At 28.6% G+C, this 20,355-nt stretch overlaps 1 protein-coding gene and 1 long non-coding RNA gene across 16 annotated transcripts in view; one reads left to right on the forward strand and one right to left on the reverse strand.

Annotated features, from left to right (window-relative positions):
• Nucleotides 1–1,080: 1,080 nt before the first annotated feature.
• Nucleotides 1,081–9,237, reverse strand: LOC149878885 (uncharacterized). 2 transcript variants are annotated; one of them, XR_016446857.1, is made up of 3 exons: nt 7,695–9,237; nt 4,203–6,515; nt 1,081–1,106 (listed from the first exon to the last, which is right to left on the reverse strand). It is a non-coding gene; the product is annotated as an uncharacterized LOC149878885 (long non-coding RNA). The 2 variants fall into 2 exon arrangements; XR_016446856.1 differs by having other exon boundaries at nt 4,156–6,515.
• Nucleotides 9,238–9,416: 179 nt separating this feature from the next.
• LOC149878886 (uncharacterized) overlaps nt 9,417–20,355 on the forward strand; it is an 11,478-nt gene continuing 539 nt past the window's right edge. Inside the window, exons 1-8 of one of the 14 annotated variants that reach the window (XM_090071489.1) lie at nt 9,417–9,772; nt 9,862–9,954; nt 10,677–13,947; nt 17,474–17,541; nt 17,963–19,417; nt 19,523–19,752; nt 19,843–19,950; nt 20,175–20,348. In XM_090071489.1, the coding sequence (XP_089927615.1) occupies nt 19,399–19,417; nt 19,523–19,752; nt 19,843–19,950; nt 20,175–20,348 (531 nt within the window). In that variant the 5' untranslated portion in view covers nt 9,417–9,772; nt 9,862–9,954; nt 10,677–13,947; nt 17,474–17,541; nt 17,963–19,398. Of the gene's footprint in view, nt 9,773–9,861; nt 9,955–10,676; nt 19,754–19,842; nt 19,951–20,174; nt 20,349–20,355 lie in introns of those variants that run through there. The other 13 variants (XM_090071483.1, XM_090071488.1, XM_090071487.1 and 10 more) reach the window with 13 other exon arrangements.

A 20,355-nucleotide genomic window follows, 5' to 3' on the forward strand; every position in this document is an offset into this window, starting at 1 on the left:
GATATAATCATCGTTATTGATAAACTCTTATAAAGTGATATAATCATCGTTATTGATAAACTCTTACAAAGTGATATAATCATCGTTATTGATAAACTCTTATAAAGTGATATAATCATTGTTATTGATAAACTCTTATAAAGTGATATAATCATCGTTATTGATAAACTCTTATAAAGTGATATAATCATCGTTATTGATAAACTCTTATAAAGTGATATAATCTCAATCATTGTTATTGATAAACTTTTATATATAACTTATTATAAGTGATGTAATCGCTTATTTGTTATTCATGTTCAGCAGAATCCAAGGAACAAACTTTCTAAAAAAGGTTCTCTAAAGATAGTTCTATAAATCGCTTTGCCGTCCTGATCCTATAGAATATTCTCCTGCATATTACAAAATCCATATGGCATGTAACAAAGTTCCACCCTTTAAATGGGTCAGCAAACTATAGATAATAATAATAACATTACCACTTTATTTATCTCTCTTATATTTAAAGTGGTTTGAAACTTATTATCTACTGTATAGTTTTGAAAGTTAGAAAATAATAGATATTGTATTACATATAGTGGATATATGGATATATTTCACAATGGATTTTCTAACTTACACGTATGATAAAGTTTGGTTCTAGGTAATCTATAGGTTGTTAAACGAATGTCGACACGAAACAAATATTTAGAAAATATGGTTGAAATTCAGATTCATTTTTGATAACAACATTTTGACAATGTTGTAGTCACAATGTTATTATCAAAATGTTGTTGTAGAATATAATCTCTCAATTGTTATAGATTTTTTTTTCTTTCTCTGGACAAATAGACAAGGTTTATTTAAAAATGGTAGGTTTAAGACACCTATTTCTTTTGAAAAAGACTCTGCTAAGGTTTTTGCTGCATAAAATGGAGCAGACCCAAACATAAATGACGTTGTTTGTAGCTTCCTCAAGAGCAACCAAAGTTAACCTGTGTTGAAGGCAAGACGTTAATCATGTTAAATCTTTACTGGGCAACAGTTCAATACGGTCAGATGAGAATCGGATTACATTTATTTCCTTAATGCTTTCAACAATTTATTCGTGTTGGAGTAGGTTTTAACTAAAAAAAAAAAAAGTAAATAAAGACTTTTATGTTTTAAATGTAATATGAAAACTAAGATAAACTATGATTAAGAATTAAAATGTCCAAATTGGTAAAAAAATTTAAATTTTATGGATATTACAAATCTTTATCTAAAGGTTTGAAAATTGCTGACAATAATTGAAAAAGTTTGTTTCTACAAAATGAGCTATTTTATTGATGATGCAGCAATACATACGTAAAGATTGTGTGTTTATCTGCGAATGATGTTGATTTTTCCAAAGAAACAAACCGTTTGGTTTGTTAGCAAATGATGGCGTAATTTTTTTTTTTTTTACAATTCTAAAGTTATTGCATGCGTATATCAAATAAATATCTCAATAATGTTATGCAATCGGTTTCCTGGCTCGCACTAAATGTCATTTGATAAGAAATGTATTTATAACTTTGAATAAGTCTGTTGCATAATAGTTTCAACATTAAGTCTTGTTTTGATGTGTTTTGAGTTTTCGTGAGTTCTCAACTGAAAGATTTATTTTAAAATAAAAGAACGTTTTTTAAAATTACGTCTTTTCACTCTTGTAAACACTATTATGCCTTGAGAACCCCTTTCCCCAACTACCCTCAAACTCCCAGCTAGGGGGCTCAATGTTGGTGAGGACTTACGATTATAGAAAGCTTGAGGTATAGAAGTTTAATAAATCTATGATCTTCATAAATTTTAATAAACTGTTATAAAATGAAACTCTTTATGATGCATCATTTAAATTTAACTTTCAAATACATGGACCAAAACTTAACTTATTACGTTTCGATGCGTCGAAAGCCCTTTTGGTCCACAAGATGCAAATTTCACAAGTTACTATCGTACAACATGATGCAAATATCGCATGCCACTATCGTGCTACAATGCTATAGAGCCAACCCACAATACAACTAGAATAAATAAGTTTGTAAATTTTGAATTAAAGCGAGCTATAAATTGCATAGCTTAAAACTCGCCGTTATACAAAATTTTAGCTCAGCCACGAAAGGTATTTACTTAAATCTTTGTTTAAGCATGAGACGAATGCAATTTGGATTTTAATTGTGTAATTCAATCATTAGTACGTAAATTATTTAAGAACTGCTTATCAATGTGTATATTACAACTGAAAAGAATTAAGAATATCCTAAAGTTCAAATCAAAATATGTTTAAACAAATGAAGAACTTTATTAAGTAAACCAAACGCAAATTAAATTTTTAAGCAAATTCCGATTTAAATTACGTCAGCGCTGTTAAAATGGAAGCCATTGTACAAAGAATTTTTGAGATGAAAGTTGAATAAAAAAAAAAAAAAGAATTTTTTTTAAAAATATACAGAGATAAATATAATGAATAGAATATATTGGAAAAAAAACAACAAACAAACAAATACAGAGATAGATGAAAAGAAAATCAGATATTATTTACAATAAAACAAAAAAACAAACAAACAAGCCAACGAGCATTAAAAAGATAATTTTCATTTAAAAAACGCTTTTTAAATATTATTTAAAAAGATGAACAAAAAGTAAACAAATTTCAAGTAAAAAAAGTTTGCTCATGAACTGATTAAACGAATGTTTAAAAAACATGTTTTAAAAAACTAATCAATTTCGATTTTTTCTAAAATACAGCTTAACGTCGCTTTCATTTTCAGAAATCCGTTTTTTTAAAAAAATTATATAAAGAAACGAGAGCTCTTATGAGATTTTGCCCCTTTATAATATATAAATGGCTATTGAATATCGATTCCATTTTATCTGTAGCGATTCTACAAAAATTACTTGAAATTTGAACACGCTCTCTAACATTCCATTGTGTGATCAACGAATGGTGAGAATCCTTAACGCCTTGAATATCCAGGAGATGATGCGCAATCTGGAACTAAAATGAAGACTTAAAAAGCTTTCTACAAATCCACTGATGAATGAAATCATAAGTGGATTTGCAGGAAGCTTTTTAATCTTCGTACTGCGAGACGATCAACGATACTAAAAAGAACTTTAACTTTTAAATCATGAAATTAAAAAAAAACGAAACCTGCTTTCTAATCACCAGGTTATTTTATCGTATTTTTACAAATCCTTTGATCTAATTATTTATGAGCTAAGATTCAGGTTAATTCCCATAAATTAATTCAAGTTTAATTCCCATAAATTCACATAATTCCCCTGGGTAAATTCAAACTAATATCCTTCTTTAGAAAGCATAACTTTCATTTAAAAATAAATTTCTATACGTCTGAAAGGGATTTATTTATTTGATTGAAAAGTGTAAGTCGTCATTATAGCAGAGTCAAATATATGGCTTTATATCCAAAGCAAATAACTTTATCATCAGCATCTAAAAACAATAAGTCAGATATTTCTAAATATAATTTCTGATAAATGCTGATGAAACAATTTTGCCAGCTTAAAAGTTCTCGAAACTTTAAATGTTTCGCTTTTCACAATTACGCATTTACACTTGGTTTTGCAATCAACATACAAAAACTTGTTTGAACAGCTCCTCAATAATTAATGGTGTTCATAAAATTTTTAAAATCATTGTTTACGAATGCAGCATTTAATGAAAGAAGGGGTTTCTCAAGTCTTATCCAAATGTTGTTTTTATTTAAAAGACTTTTGTGACGAAATATTTTCATAAAAAGTGAAGAGACAAGTAAACAAGAAAAATCATTTCTGACAGTGCTAGAATTTTATTTAGCGAGTAGAAAGCTGGATAAAATGTTTTACGGCCTATGAACACGTTACATACTGATCGTTTAATTGCCTTATATCCCATAAGTCAGTACAAAATGTATATTTATGTATCATTATCGAATTATGATATGAGTAGATACGATAAAGATTTTTCCATAAATATCAAAACTTTATCGTACATATTTTTTGGATAGAATATCATGGTAATATATCAAAACTTACGATACGCACATTCCAATATCTTATCGTATTATATCGTAATAAGATGAGTTTCGATACGCAGATGCTTAATTTTTATGTAAAGTTTATCTAGAATGGAGGTACAAAAAAAATACATACTCTTACGACTTTGTTTACATCAATCCCTAATAAATATGTTCACACACCTGTAAATAGCACATCAACTTGTTTGAATTTGTTTTATGACCCAATGTGTGGTTTCATCAAAAGATTTTTTTTTATTATTATCTAAATATTGACAAAATGGGCTGAAAAAATTATTGCTCTATTGATAATGCTGTTAAATATCAAGATAAAAAAAGAAAAAAGAGACAGCTCAAGAAAAACATCAGAACAAATAAATAGGCAAACTTTACGTCAACTAAGATGTCAACTTAGGTGTCAACATCCCAAATTTTAGTGGAAACAACAGTTATCAACACATAACTATTGTTCTGAAGTACTGGAAACACAACATCTTGATCTAGCTTAGAGTCTCTAGCACTCATTCATAGGAAAAGGAAAACTTTTAATCCATCTTGACATCTTCTATGACATGTTGTGAAACTATGCAGGGGCATAGACATTCAATTTAAGACTAACTAGTACCTGCCATGATTTTGATGCAACTGTTTGTGATATATACAAACATAAAACTCGACTCTCTATTTGAATTAAAAAGAAAACTCATTTTGTAAATGATATAAAATGCCGCATTATATATTCCTATTCGCTTGACTTTCAAATGCTAGCCAATTTCACACGTGTATCTCAGTTTGGCATCAATTATTTTGTTTATGTAAAGTACAAAATATTTGTATTAATGTTTCTGGAATAAAAATTTCAACATCAAATACAACTTGCAATAGTTATAAATAAAAATCAAAAGGAGGATGAGTGATGCATTTTTGAGTATAAATTAACGTTAAATGGCTAAATATTTTTATTAATTTACAATTTCAATTAAATTTTATTATGTAATATAATATATGTATGCGCTTATAAAGTTAACGATAAGAAGAATGTAATCTTTGCAATACAAAAGGCAGTGTGAAGGATACCACACCAAAAGAAAAAGCATTATCTATGAGTATAAGCAACATCTCGTACTTATTTTATCTCTGATATTCCAAATAATAATAATAAAAAAGTTGTCGTGGTTTTCTCTTTATTACTTTTGTATGACATATTCCAAATAATAATAACAATGAAAAAAAAGTTGTCGTGGTTTTCTCTATTACTTTTGTATGACATATTTAAGTTTGAATTTAGATCAACGATCAGTATAAAATTAAATTATGGAATTTGTAAGTTTGCAAGCTAACAAATTCCATAATTTACCATGGTTAAGACAGTTAAGGTAATTAAAATCTTCTTGTATATCTTTACTTTTTACATTTCACAAAGTGATGTAACTAAAATACTGTATTAAACATGTCAAAAAATGACTTGTTTTTACTTCTGGTTTTTTAAATTTCATTTTTTTCCTACTGATTTAATCACCTGATGCGTAATCAAAAGTCGGGAGTTACATATGCGATTTCACTTAGAAATATCATCAAGAGATGCATTTTGGATGGGATTGATCCTGTTCAAATGTTGGGAATGTCAAAGATTAAAAAAACTTCCATCCAATCTCAATCGAGATCACTAGATTGGAATCTCTAGGGTCACTAGATGAAATTCTAAGCTTTAACTTTGGCTTCAGAAATTGAAAAAAAACTGCCATACTTTAATAATTCAAAAAACTGAACACAGTTTTTAATAGTGTTGGCTCATCAGAAATGATGCCTCATGATGTGGATTAGGGTCTCAATAGACCTCATGAAGCCATAAATATTTTGGACGTGTACAAAGATTTTGGCAAAAATGATTAATAGACAATTTTAAAAGAAAGTTCTTAATCAGTTCTCTTTTGTTTCTTCATTTATTTCTATTTTAATCTTCATTTATTTCTATTGTAATCTTCATTTATTTCTATTTTAATATTCATTTATTTCTATTTTAATCTTCATTTATTTCTATTTCAATCTTCATTTATTTCTATTTTAACCTTCATTTATTTCTATTTTAATCTTCATTCATTTCTATTTTAATCTTCATTTATTTTTATTTTAATCTTCATTTATTTCTATTTTAATCATCATTTATTTCTATTTTAATCTTCCTTTACTTTAGTGTAACAATTTACATAACACGATCACAAAAAGGTAGTCAGCAGTTTACTTTTACATTTATTAATTACAACTGCTATTATATTTTTATGGGGAGCCGAACGGTCAAGATGTCAGGTACCAAACGGTAATGGTTTTCGGACATTAAAAAAAGTAATGCTTGAATAGATACCCAATGTTGTTTTGGGTTCGTCTTCTCATTAGTCATTGGCCATTAACACGGTCGCTTAGGATTCCGAGTGCAATGTACAACAGGTATTTAAGAGTTCAGCTGTTGTCACAACAACATGAATAATTGGTTCTCTTCTAAAAACATAAACACAAAAAACACATGAAACACTTTAAACAGTAAATTAATTGTATTTTTAATATATTTCATTGTCATGATTTTTATGGTTCCTGGTACAAAATGTGATTTATCTATATATTTCTTAAATTATAAGTGCAACTGTTTACATGAAATGTTTTTTAGATTGTTTTTTTTTTATCTAATTTTAATATCTTTTAATTATCAAACTTACTAAGCTTGATATTTTATTTCAGTTTTTTAAATTGATTTGAATCATTATTCAAATATTTTTAAACAGTCAAAAAAATTTACCTAATATTTTAAAGGCTGTCCTGTAGAATTGCAAGAGAAACTGACTCTTATTTTTAATAAGTACTTTTATTCTTTCATATTCTTTATCAATAAAATATTCTGATCATTTTGATTGGGTAGATTGACTTTAGCTTTATCAATAAAATATTCTGATCATTTTGATTGGGTAGATTGACTGTAGCTTTAGTTATTAGTACCTGCACTTTAACTTTAAAATAAACTAAATGAGTTGTTAAATATTAATTAAATAAATTAAAAACCAAATAAAAAATTAAGTAACTTTAATAAACATAATATCCATTAATGGATTCATAATATCCATGTATGGATGCTTAAGATCCATGCATGATGGAGACATAATAACTGAATTTATACTTAAACACATTTTTTACACTGCTTTAATTGATCTGCTCACAATCACCAAAAAACAGGGAGAAAAAAGTCAGCACATGGCTTTACTTTCTCAATTTAAAATGAATGAACATTTAACATAACATCCTATATGATTTTAATGCCCCCATCTTGTTATTGCATAATAATTTTTAACAAGCTTACTTTAAAAATACAAGCATTAAAAGAAACTTTTGGATAAATTATACAAATTTTACATGTGCGTATTCTTTTTTTTTTTTGTTAGAGCCGAATTTTTATCTTAATGGTGTCTAGTCATTAAAATAAATTTTAGTCACTTGTTTTTACTTTGATCCAAAAGGTGATGAAAACAACTATTCTAATTTTGTTATACCAAATGTTGAAAGGTTAAAAGTTTATGCTTTACTTTCACAACTTGGTATGGCCTCTTCTGTCATATTAAAATAGTTTCTGAATTTAATAAAAACATTAGGAAAATAAATGTTATTAACAAAACTTATAAGATATCTTACCTTTAAAACATGAGGTCTTATTCATCATTTTCACATGTTGTAGTTTATTTAAGCAGACATTTCTGTCAAAACTGCATTCCTCAACTCTTTGCATAATTTATTGCGTTTATACACATGAACAAGCAAACTGTGCATAGCATTTATCAAAATTTTCCACAAAACTTGTAATAACCTTTGAAAAGATTAGTTGTTGTGCTAAAGCTTTCAAAAAAATATATTTTTATATGCAGCATAAAAAAACCTATCAAACTTGCAATCTTAAAAAAATTATTTCAATACTTATCACATTAGTTATACAAAGTGTACTAAATCTTAAACAACATTTCTTACAATTTATAACATACAATTTGTATCTTTTTTATATACTTTTTGCAAGATATTACACAGGGCAACAAAATTTTCAAAAATTTTACTTTTAACATTTTTTACTACTTATACTAAATTTGTGTGTGCTGATTCCAAAATTGCTATTAGTTTTCCTCTATCAACAAACTTTTTTAACTCTCAGTTCTGATTTTAGGTTTCTACATTGTAAATAATTTTTCACATGTAAATCTTTTATCATTTTTATGTATCTAAAATATTTTACTTTACTGTTTGCAATTTTTTTCTAGAAATTTAAGTTTTAACTTTATAGATTATGATAAATAAAAAACTTAAAAAGCTGACATAAATTTTATTATGTTTTTAGAATTTATCTTGGATTAACTCAGGTATCACATAAAATTGTTACAGGCTCAAAGCTTTACATAGCATATTGAATGTACTTTGAAATGGCAATTGGAGACCAAAACACACCTCGTGCTCTTTATATTATGTGGAAGCTGTCAATATTTTCTAAAGAGATAATTAAGAGGTGTAAAAAGAGCAATACCCTAACCTATTCTCAAAACATGGAAAAAACCATGTATGTTATTGTAGGGCATTGAGCCACTACAATTATTATTGACATTTTTCTATGCATTTTTTGACCTTTGGTTTATGCATTTTTTAACTTAAGGTCAAAAAATGCATAAACTAAATGCATAACCTTATGAATTTGCAAAAATGCATAAACCAAAGGACCAAAGATCAGAAAATGGAAAACAACAAAAACTAATCAAACAAACTATTTTTTAGGATTGTGGTATTAATAAACTAGGATAAGTTAGAAATAAAAATATTATTTAGCCATTAAGAAGGAAATATTTCCTAGATTTATTTAAAAAAAAAAAAACTCTTTTATTTAAAATGTGTCTCTAAAAAAATTTATTACTACTAGGAGTCCAGAAAGTATTTATTAGTACTTATGGATTTTATTTGAAATATTGTTTAATTTTAAAAAATTGTATGAGTCTCATTCAAAGTTATAACTCTGAGAGAAGGCTACTAAACAATAAAGAATAAAAAATTCAGCAAGCAACCATTTTGAAAAACATGCACAATATTGGCCAATAATATATATTTTTTTCAACTGAAGACTTTCATGGAAAAACTATAAAACTTGTTTCGATCAGCCACGTTTTTCAAAAATATACCCTGAAAAAACTCGTTATTCTCGGAACTTTTTCAACGCGTATTTCTTGGTCAATTGCGCAACGGACAGGGAGAAGGAGGGGGAGTGGGAATAAAAGGGGAGGGACATGCGTCATTGTTATTTTAATAGTTCTATTCTTACTCGCTGCCAATCAAATAGGACAAGGAATTTATTTAAAGTCAGAAAAATTCTGGGAAAATCCAGATATTTAATCTTAAACAGTCATCGGTCAACGAAATGTCGTTTCTTTTTCAAGTTAAATCAATATTCCTTTTGATTCTATGTCAGCTGTTTGCTGACAACGGATATCAATTTTAAACAAAAGACATATCTTAGTCTGAATATTAAAAAGCTAACGGGTTCCGACCATCTCGATCAAAAGTAATTGGCAAGTCTTACAAATCAAAGAGCAAAGCTGTCAGAATTAAAGTTAGAAAAGAGAGCAACTTAATTTTTTTGAATTTTTTTGGCTTTAAACTCTGGAGAAGAAACCAATCAGTATGCAACACTAGAAGTTAGCTTCAAAACTTCTCTTGATGGGCAAATATCCAGTTTTCGAGAGGTTGTTTTTTTTTTACAAATATAAAACTGTTATTTGGAAAGTAAAAGAAAAAAAATGGTGATAATTTATAACGTTTTATTTTATTTCAGCTTTCAATCTTTGGATTGATGCTTTCAATTTGAAAGATGTCCTGTCATTGAATGCTCATAAACACAGCAACAAATGTGCTTGAGATGCTTGTGGTAAGTAAGCCTATTTTATTCCAATGGCAATCTTTAAGCTTTCCTAACGAAAGTCTCTGGTCGATGCTTTTCATGATGTTTTAAACAACATGGTTTCTAAGATATTTTAATTTAAAACACAGGATTATTTGACTATGGGATATAAGAAGGTAGTTATAAATAAAAAGTACAAACACTCACTTAATGGAAAAGAGAAATTTGAAATATGGCAAACTTACTTGTTAAAGAAAAAAAAAGGAAAAAACCATTCTGCATTTCATTTAACTTATATCCTCTTGTGAACAATTGATTTGAAAGCATTTGTTACTGTTTTTTTTTTTTTTTTTTTTTTAATTCTTGCAAAGTAACAGCGCCTGTTAAGGTTGCTTCACTTTATCATTTTGTCGAACATTTTTGAGATTTTTGAACTCAAGAAATCCTTTAAGTGGTTTAAACTGTTTTCACAGGAGGAAATATTTGAAGACGAATATTTTCATCGAAACCATTTTATCGACTTCATTAATCTGTTAACCTTAAAAGCCTATTAAACCAATTATCCAATGTATTAAAAATTTAAATACTAAAATATTTTGTTTGTTCTCAGCGTTGAACGCTGTTGATGAATCATAATTGAACGTATCATTTTAGTAGTCGTTATTTTTCGTAGTCATAAACAGCATTATAAATATTTTAATGACAATGTTAGCTTCTAAATAATCCACAGTTCTTTTTGTTTCACTTAGTTTACAAGTTTCAAGTAACAGTTTACGATCAAATCGACATTTTTTATTGACATTCGAAGTTAAAAACTTCTCTCACATGATTAAAAAAAAACAAGTCGTCTGAGATTTTTTTGTTGACAAAGCGAAAACGCTGAGCGTTGGTCAATATACTAAAGCGGCATTTTTCACATTGCAACGGCATGTCTCAATTGCTTTGAATTGTAAAATGCTTGAAGAGTAGAAAGCTGTTAGTTGAATTAAACAAAAGATAACCAAAAGCGACTTTTTTTTGCAATTTTTAACAACAAAAAGCTTTCCCAACTAAAAATTAAGTTTTACGATGCAGTATAAAATTAAAACTAGCAGTATATGATATACTCAAGGCTCATTCAGTAAAAGATAAACGTTTATAATAGTAAGTGATAAAAGTAAAAAGATGATTCTGCGGGTACTGGACAGATGATACTGCAGGTGCTGGAAAGGTAGAGGAGTCACACAGCAGTCAAGAGTAGGCAAAAAGAGAAAAGTTTAAAAAAGAAAAAAGAAAAACGTTTTTAGGTCAAAAATTTAAAATAAGATAAAATACTCTAATCAAAATTTAAAAAAGTGGAAAAAAAACAAAAAAAAAAACTGTGTCAAAGCTTGAAATTTAAAGTCTTTTTTACCATGAATGCTCTAGATAAACAAGAAACTTTAACTAAACCGTAGTGATAGTGTCACTTCTTATGAACAGCCCCAAACAACTGCGGTTCGCAAAAAGAATCGTAAATAATTTGGTGGCAAAATGAGCCCCATGAGGAATCTTTTTTGCTAAATAAATATTCCAAAAAAATTACAGGGAGAATTATTACATAAACTTAAGATGGCACCTTCAAACTTGCTTCTGTTATAACATTATTGGAATTTTTAGCATCTTTCTTAAGTCCCCCTTTTCCATAAATTTTTGATGATCAGTTTGAAGACTTTCAATTGTGCGACATTCCATTTTTATTCTTTCTTCTTTACTAAGTTTCATTTCATCACCTGTCGCACAACAGAATAGACAACAGTGTCTCTCTAAGAAAAAATACTACTAGTTGTTCAAACTCAATTTACCTTTTGAAGTCAAATTTCTTTCATGATAATTTACCTGGTGCTCCTGAAAAACCAAAAACTGTACAAAGAAATTCATAATCACCAAAGATACTGTGATTTTGTTATCTTTAGATATATGAAAACGCAGTTGAACAATAAAAACAATTTAAATTCAAGTCTAATTTCTTGGGTCACGAGGGTTTGTTAAAGAAAAGTTAAACTACTGAAAGGAAGCTTAAATATAAATAATCAGAATAATAAGCTTAAACTTTTAAAATTATCTCAACCGCGATCTCTATAACAAACAAAAGTGAGGTAAGAAAATTTACTTTGCAAGCTTTATAGATTTAAGCACAAAAGTTAATGAGTTTTTTTTACTACAATCTGGAGGCAATATACTCGGTGGACTGTGCTGACTGTGTGTTATTTAATGATAAAATAATTGGCTCATTGCAATTGACTTCTGCATAAAACATTCCAGTAAGCAGAAGATATATCAGATGCAGATCTGTCACTCACTACTTCATGCAACGAAGCTGTATTGTTGGGGTTTGAAAGAGTTGCTAGACCAAGTGAACCTAATTTCTCATTTGATGTGACTTAGTGTTGGCGTGAAAATAGCAGCTTTGTATTTTTGATTTAACGCTGCCTGTAGAGACTTATTTAAAGGATTGTATGACATGATATGAAACTTTTCATAAAATATCTTTTGCTGTGTTTTTGTACACATTCTTTTTATAGTCTACAATTAAAGGTCTACTTTTGAGGCTTGGAGTACATTTTGTTGTCTTTCACAGAAAACAATAGCTCATTTTCTTCTGTTCTTAGATCATTCAATAATAAGATCAATCATTAATGATTAGATTCAATCAATCATTAATGATTAGATTCAATGCTCCTAATTGATCATATTTCCTCTAAGTTCTCCAATTTCTGATTGAAGTCAGAACACTGCAACCTGAAAGTTTTCCTATTTATTAGTAAATAGTATCACTGCGATCGGTTAGCATAATCAATAAGAAAAACAAGTTGAATTGGGTTTACAACTTTTTACAGTGAACTTCCGCATTGATTTTCTTTGTCAAAATTACTTTAAATATAATTTAAATATAATTTAAAATGAATTCAAATATAATTTTATTTTTTTATTTTTTTCCTCACATAAACTGTCACTCGCATAATAAAACTATAGTCTTGCGATTACTGAGATTATTTATGAAACCACTTTTGAATATTTAGGGTAAACAGTTTAAAAGTTGCTTGCAATTGGCTTTACAAAACATACCTAACATAACGGCATGATTTGGTTTAAATTTAATACAAATAAAGTTTAAATTATAAAAAAGAACTGTAAAAAGCAGGAGCAAAATTATTTCAGTAAATGAAATCAAAGAAAATTCTTACATTTAAATGCTATTTTAGTTTTAATTATATTATAATCTTAGTTAAATAAAGAATATTTTTTTTGGATTAGATTAGATAAACTTTTGGGGGTAAATAAGAAAATTTAGTCTGACCTGATCAGTAGTTTAGTTGAATTAACTTAAAAAATGTTTTAGTTTGAAATTAAACTTATTTGACCATCAGTTTCAAACGGGAGACCATCATTTTTTGCCGGGAGACAGAAGCCTAAAACGTTGTTTTCAAACTTATTAAAAAACCATAAACATTTTTTTATCGCTTTTTGCAAACCTCTGGAACTTTTTTGTCATAATCTTGTTTATTCATTTTAAACATTGATATTCAAATAAAATAATTTTTCAAAATATCAGACTTGCGAACTTCTAAAAAATACCAGCAGAATTCACCATATCTATTTAACTGTCCATCAAACAGCTCTTCTAGGCGGTTCACAGAGCATTGTTTAGTGGAGTGGATTTGATTTCAAGTTGTTTTTTCTTTCATTTTTTACGATTGCACAAAAGTTTTTTGCAAAACAAGCGGAGAATGTGAGTACAACGGCAAAAATATACATTACTTTTGACAACATCATGTCATTTGTCTTTTATTCTGCTTCTGGCGCTCCGTAATTTTTTTTATTACTAATCTTCTGCTTTGTAAACAACTCATATGTTGCATAAGCATCCAAGGTAAAAGCCTGCAACAGCACGTTTTTGATTTTCTTTTCAGCTTACTTGTTTTTTACTTCCAAACCATTGTAGATTACGTATTACTTCGCAGCAAGACAGGATAGAGCACCGCACAGTGGAAAATAAAGGTTGTGTTTCGGACCAAAAATCGATAACTTTTTTGTTACTAAAAATAGAGATTTGAAATTTTTCACAAATTTAAAGTAGTATATGACAAATTTAAAGTAGTATATGACAAATTTAAAGTAGTATATGACAAAATTTAAAGTAGTATATGACAAATTTAAAGTAGTATATGACGCTTCTAATGAAATACTTTTTTATAAGAACTTTTTGTAATATAAAATTAAAAATAAATAAATAAAAATCAAAAACTTCAAAATTGGCATTTTTTATTTATTTACACTTTAACATAATATTTTACAAATGTATGAAAATACCTTAAAATTGTTAGAAACGACGAAAAATACATAAAATGCTTACTTACTAATTATAGAAATATTTAAAACAGTGTCTTAATAACAATTTTTAAATAGTTGTTTTTTATGAAATACTATATAGGTACATTAAAAGTACTATATCATAACTACATAGGGACTTTCGTTGACTTTCAAAGCTGCAGAGTATCTTCATCAAGTTTTTGCACATTTTTGTTATACGGTTTTCTAATGCTGGTGATGTACGGCTCGGAATTGTACAGAAAAGTATGAAATACATCCTCATTTTGTAACTGATCGAGAACATTTTCCGGCATGATGAAGGCGAAATTTTTTATAATCCTTATTACGGGATTCTTGCGCATCTTCTGAAAGTTGACCGATAGGAAGTACTGCAAAATGCTTTATGATATTTTCTCCATGAAGTAAGATTTTGTGCCCATGTTTAGAAAGAAAGTTTATAAGAAATATGTAATATCATTTCCATACAACGAATCCAGGCATGTAATGTAGACAATCCGTATTGATACGAATTTTCATTTTCAGGCCTAAAAGCCACTTTGGTCAAATCGTTCATTTGCCGTGGAGTAGCTCCACATATTGTACATGTAGACCCAGAAGGCGTATCCGTTAATGCCTAGGCCACTTTTTCATCTATCATTGTTAGAAAAATTTCATGTTTTACCAGTACACTTTTACCATTTTTATTAACTATAGACGGCCGGAAAGAGTTTATTTGGCTCTTTATTTCATCTACAATGGCTTTAGTTTTCTTCGGAGTCTCTTTGCAAAATTCTATGCATATAGATCGACAAAAACGAACAGATGAAGGTGCCAGATTTTGCCTAACAACTGTGCCAGTTACTTTATTAAATTATTTGATAGGCACCAAAGAACTAATACACAAATTGTATTGCTTGTATTGGCTTTGGCCAGAGGTACAATCACAGCCCCATTTACTATATAAAAGTAAATGTTTGAGTTCAATACTGTACACGGAATCTATGTAATAAATCTTAAAATTCTAGCTATAGTGTGATCCAATAAATCTTACAGTTCCAGAATTTTTGCACATGTGTTCGTAATTTTTATTGCAGAAGATGGTGGATAGCAGGTCTGTTTAATTTCTTGAATTTTACAATATGGTAGAAATATGGAACAGTTTCGTTCATTTGTCACCTTCCTCATGTACAAATATTGTGCTTTTGTTAAATCTAAATCAATAAACACGCTGAGTGCTTCTTCACTCGTTACCATATTTTTCTGGCTTGCGTTTTCCATAAAACTCGGTATAAAGTTTTTTTTGTCTTTATCAGCAATCCTTAATGATTCCACAAGTTTTGCTTCTGCTTCTTCTCCTATTCAAAGCACCGCCTGAAGATATGTATTAAAGATGTGGTCGAATCCATATTCCTTTAGTAACGTGGAGTTTTTTCTTTTTTTGCTGGATTCTGACGAATCTTCATAAGACACGCACGGTCTTTTCAAAAGAAGTAGATGGCGTGGAGTCGGTAATTGCCTCTTCTGAGTTAGGTAAAGATACACAATATTAAGAATCTAACCAATCACTGTTCTTAGATTAAAAAAAAAAAAAAAAAAAGCTTTCTTTTTCCGTGACGCCAGTATCCATCGTTTATTAAACGACGGAATAATGTGCCTTTGAATATCACTAATGATGAAACACAAGTTGTCCTCAGAAAGTTGATAATTTTCTTTTTAAATTGTTGACAGTGGCTCAACTGTCCTTCCTTCATCAATATAGGAAAGCAATAATTTACATTTCAAACACTTAAAAGTTGTCATTTTAACAAGTCACAAAAGTAACGTACGTAATATTCAATAGTCAAACGTGTCGGTTTAATTTCCACTGGGAATTTGTTATACTGATATAAATGTTTCAACTCTTTATACATGTTTTTAATAAACACCTAGGCTACACTACTATATTAAATGTAAAGCGTGGGGAAGCGTGGGTAACTTGAAGAATATATATTTTTTTTATTTATTTTATTGTTCAAATAATTACTCCTAAACTGAACCATATAATTAAAAATATATACTTTATCTAAAATCTCCATAAAATAAGTTTTTTAAAAACGTATAATACTTTATAATTATTCCTAGAAAATTTTATAGAAAATTAACTTTTAAAGTGATGAAGCGAACAGGTTTGAATTGAACATTCGCAAAAGTAATAAACAGTAGGGCTTCAAAACTTTTTTTTTTACATAAAATTATGTGAAATTTCTGCATTATAGTAATGATTGACTATTAAACTATTAAATAAAATTGAAATATAATGACAGTAGCGACATTAGTAAAAAACATTTATGATATGCTTTTGCTCTACAATTTTCCACAGTGCACCGTCAACTCGAAGTCTTGTATCTTCGCAACTGCTGCAAACAAATTGCGGCATTGGAAGTGCCATCGTATTTTTTGAATAAATTGTTTTTCGTAAATCTCAAAAATGACTCCTTCACGTGCCAGGTTTACTTGTTGTTTCCTACCGACAACCACGTGGTTGAATTAATAAATCTTCTCTTCAATGAAAAACTCTCCTCTACAACTTCTCGCGTTCAATTTATACTTAATAGTAAACTGTAGAAAGCCCTCAAATACTGCAATAAAAAAAAGCCACATACATTATGTTAAAAATTTTTCTTTTCTTTTCATTCCTTTTAACTACATTTTTAAAAATACTTATAACTTTTTCCCGCGCAATACAGTTATAACAACTAATGATTACATTAACGTACTACTTTCGCTAAGTGTCAGTATTCTGATAAAAGTTACCTCTTATTTGAAGTGTTACGAATCTTATGTTTTGTATTAATGTAAAAAAGTAGTTAAGAAAGAGATATGTCAAAACAAAACAGCAATATATTCCACATTTATTAGTAAATAGTATATCTAATAAATCTTTTCCTAAGCTAAATTAAAAGAAATCGTTTTATTAAATTTTAAACGTTTTCCTTTACTGAAAAAGCAATTTATTTTAGAGTTCCCTCATTAACATCAATAATCCTTTGTTTCTATTTAAATTTTCATTTAAATGCATGAAAAAAATCAGTAAATCCTCAATGAACTGGACATAAAAATTGCTTCCTTAACTGTTAAAATTTTTATAGGGAAGACCAGGGTTAGTTGACTTCAGTTTTACTTTTTAATCTTTGTATATTTCAGGGTGAGTTTTTAAAATATCTTGACCTAATAGGGACGTCCGAAAACAAAAAAAGAATTGCAACTTACTCTTTTGCAAGGAAAGTTCCCTTTACCATTAAGGTAAGTTGGCATACCATATAAAAATGACAAGTTTTGCAACCTTAAGCATCTTTTAATCTTTTTCAAGTGCAATATTTTACAATTTTTTCAAAATTTGTCCAACAATCATTATCTGAACATTTTTTCTACTTAGCCAGTAAAATAATTAGAACAAAAGTAAATATAATACTTAGAGCAAAAGAATAAATACATTATTTAGAACAAAAGAGTAAATATAAACTTAAAACAAAATTTTAAAGCATTAAAATTTATGTAATTGTTGTATAACAACACTGGTAACAATTATACTTATAATCATCATATTACAGTTACAAAAATAAAATAATGCATTTCCAATTATGCAGGATATTTTAAAGTGAACATGAGTACACTTTATGGTAATTTTTTAAGAGCCTTTCTTTCTGGATTTCTTTTTCTTTAGTTCTGGATTTGGTCTATTAACGGTCTATGCAGGCATAAAATCATGTTTACTGAAAAGTGTTCTCATTTGGTGGAAAAAATCCCAATTTTAAATCCGCGACTGCAATATTTTTGGGGTAGATGCCAGTGAAAATGAATCACTCACTATGTCTGTTATATTGTAAAATCACATTGGTGAACCAAGGTGCATGTTCATCCATACATCACAAGCTGTAATTTTTATTTGTGTAATTTTATTTGTGTAATTTTTATTCCAATACACTGCATTCTAAGGGTTGCAGTTTGTAACTGCAACAAAATGGAAATAAAAAAACCAAAGCATTATTTTTTTTGAAGTAATCTCAAGCTTGTTAAACTGTTTGTTGAGTGGTAGGAGTTTTTATTGTCTAACAGCAACAAGACAGGTCTTTCTTTTAAACTTTTTGTATACTTGAATAAATGATGGAAATATTAACATTTTCATTCATATCATTATAAAACTTTCTAACATTAGTGGGATAAAAAAATAGTTGATCACTCAAGATTTCCTTATTGACATCCATTGTATATGTCAGAAGCTTTTGTGATAGGTCGTACTAAAATACCTTTTTGTAAATCATTGAAGACACACACTATACATATATATATAATTATTTGTAAAAACACAAATATTGCTACAACTTCTATGCGCATGTACTTATTGCCCTGATACAACACTGGAAGATGAATCAGCTAAGTATGAAGGTTCTTTATGCATTCTGGAAACTTTTGGTAGAAATCTCCTAAGTTAAACGCGGTCTGTAAACTGTCCTATTAAGCAAACAAGATTCGGTCTCCTTTACCTTTTTTTAAAGACTTAACTCTTTACACTAAATAAAAATGCCAAGAATAAAATATGGGTTTTTATTTCACTGTGAGGGGTAAAACAAAGATGCAGTAGTAAAGTTTCTGAAATAGTGGTTCTAGTTCTTCGAAAGTTTCATCACATTCTTCTCCTTCCCATCAAAACTCCCTCAGTATTTCCCTCTCTTTCCCCATCAAAATAAAGTCGTTACGTTTCAGCCGCATACTAACTTCTTAGAAAGCGTCTTAGAAAATATCTTCTTAGAATTATGAATGGTTTTCATCTTACATTTTAAAAATAGTCTTTTATAACAATATTACGAATAACTTTAATAACCAAAGAAGAAACCAGCAGTTTATTAATTATCAAGTTTATAATAGATTCAGAAGTACCATTTTTAAAAAGATTCTCTGAAAAGAGTTTCGAATGCGCGACCAAAAAACTACCGTAATTAAAAATTAGTTTCTAAGTTGAATAAACTTGAGAGAAAAATTTCCATCGGGAAGAATTTTGAGGTTAAAACCATTTTTTCAAAAATCTTATAAAAATGATCCTTAGAAAAAAACTTCAGAAGTACAGCTTGCAACACAAGTGCAGATCTAAAAGTCAGGAATATGGTTAAGATGTTTTTCGGTAAGAAAGATCATTAATGAACTTCTCAAGTTATTTGGCTTAAAACTATTTTAATAAAAAATTTTGTTTTAGCAGATAAAAAATTTATTGAGGCATTTTTTTCAGTAATTTTGATGATTTTGATTGGGAAGAACATGGTCATGTTGAAGTATAGCGAAGATAGCTTCATTTCATCAGAGTCTTCTGATAAGCTTTTTACAAACCCGCTGGTAATATCAAAAATGTGTGTAAAGAAAAGTTGCGTGAAGGCTTTTAAGGAGTTATACCATTTAACTGACCACCTAATCCTGGATAGATACCAACTGTCGCTAATCCAACGTCTGAAATGCTTGGTGGTAGGTTTGGCAAAACCTTTTTTTTTTTTCGTTACTTGAAAGGAAACAAACTTTTTAAAAATAAAAGTTACTAAGAGTTTTTTATTTTAGGGAAAAAAGTTATCAACAACAGATCATACATTGTCCATTAACGAATCAGCTTGTTCTTATGATATTTCTGAAAGTTTTATTAAAAGTCCAGAGATTGACCGTAACTCGGTAAGAATTTATTCTGTTGTAGAAAATCTTTTTTACGGTGAAAAACACGTCGTCAGAAGAATACATTGCTTATTCGTGTAGTAATAAATAAATGACATTTTCCAATTAGGAGTCGGTCTTGGAAATATCAGGTAGTTTTTTGAGAACGATGAATGTGAACCATGCGCTAAATGTGATAAATGTGATAAATGACGAAGAATTTTTTTTTCTTTTAATTCACATAGGATTATTTGGCTCTCCAACAATATCAAGATTTATTGGATAAGATTCTCGGAGAGGTATTCCATGTGATGAAACACGAGGCTTCAGCTGAGTCAGGCACAAAGGTTCTATCGACTCTATTAGATATATCCAATAATGTAAAAGCTCTCATCATGCAAATTAAAAGTATCGTACAGGTGCTCG

The sequence above is a fragment of the Hydra viridissima genome, unplaced genomic scaffold, assembly GCF_058129835.1.
Source record: "Hydra viridissima isolate aposymbiotic clone 2 unplaced genomic scaffold, HvirCarnegie_v1 scaffold_14, whole genome shotgun sequence".
In the NCBI taxonomy this organism is placed as follows: domain Eukaryota; kingdom Metazoa; phylum Cnidaria; class Hydrozoa; order Anthoathecata; family Hydridae; genus Hydra; species Hydra viridissima.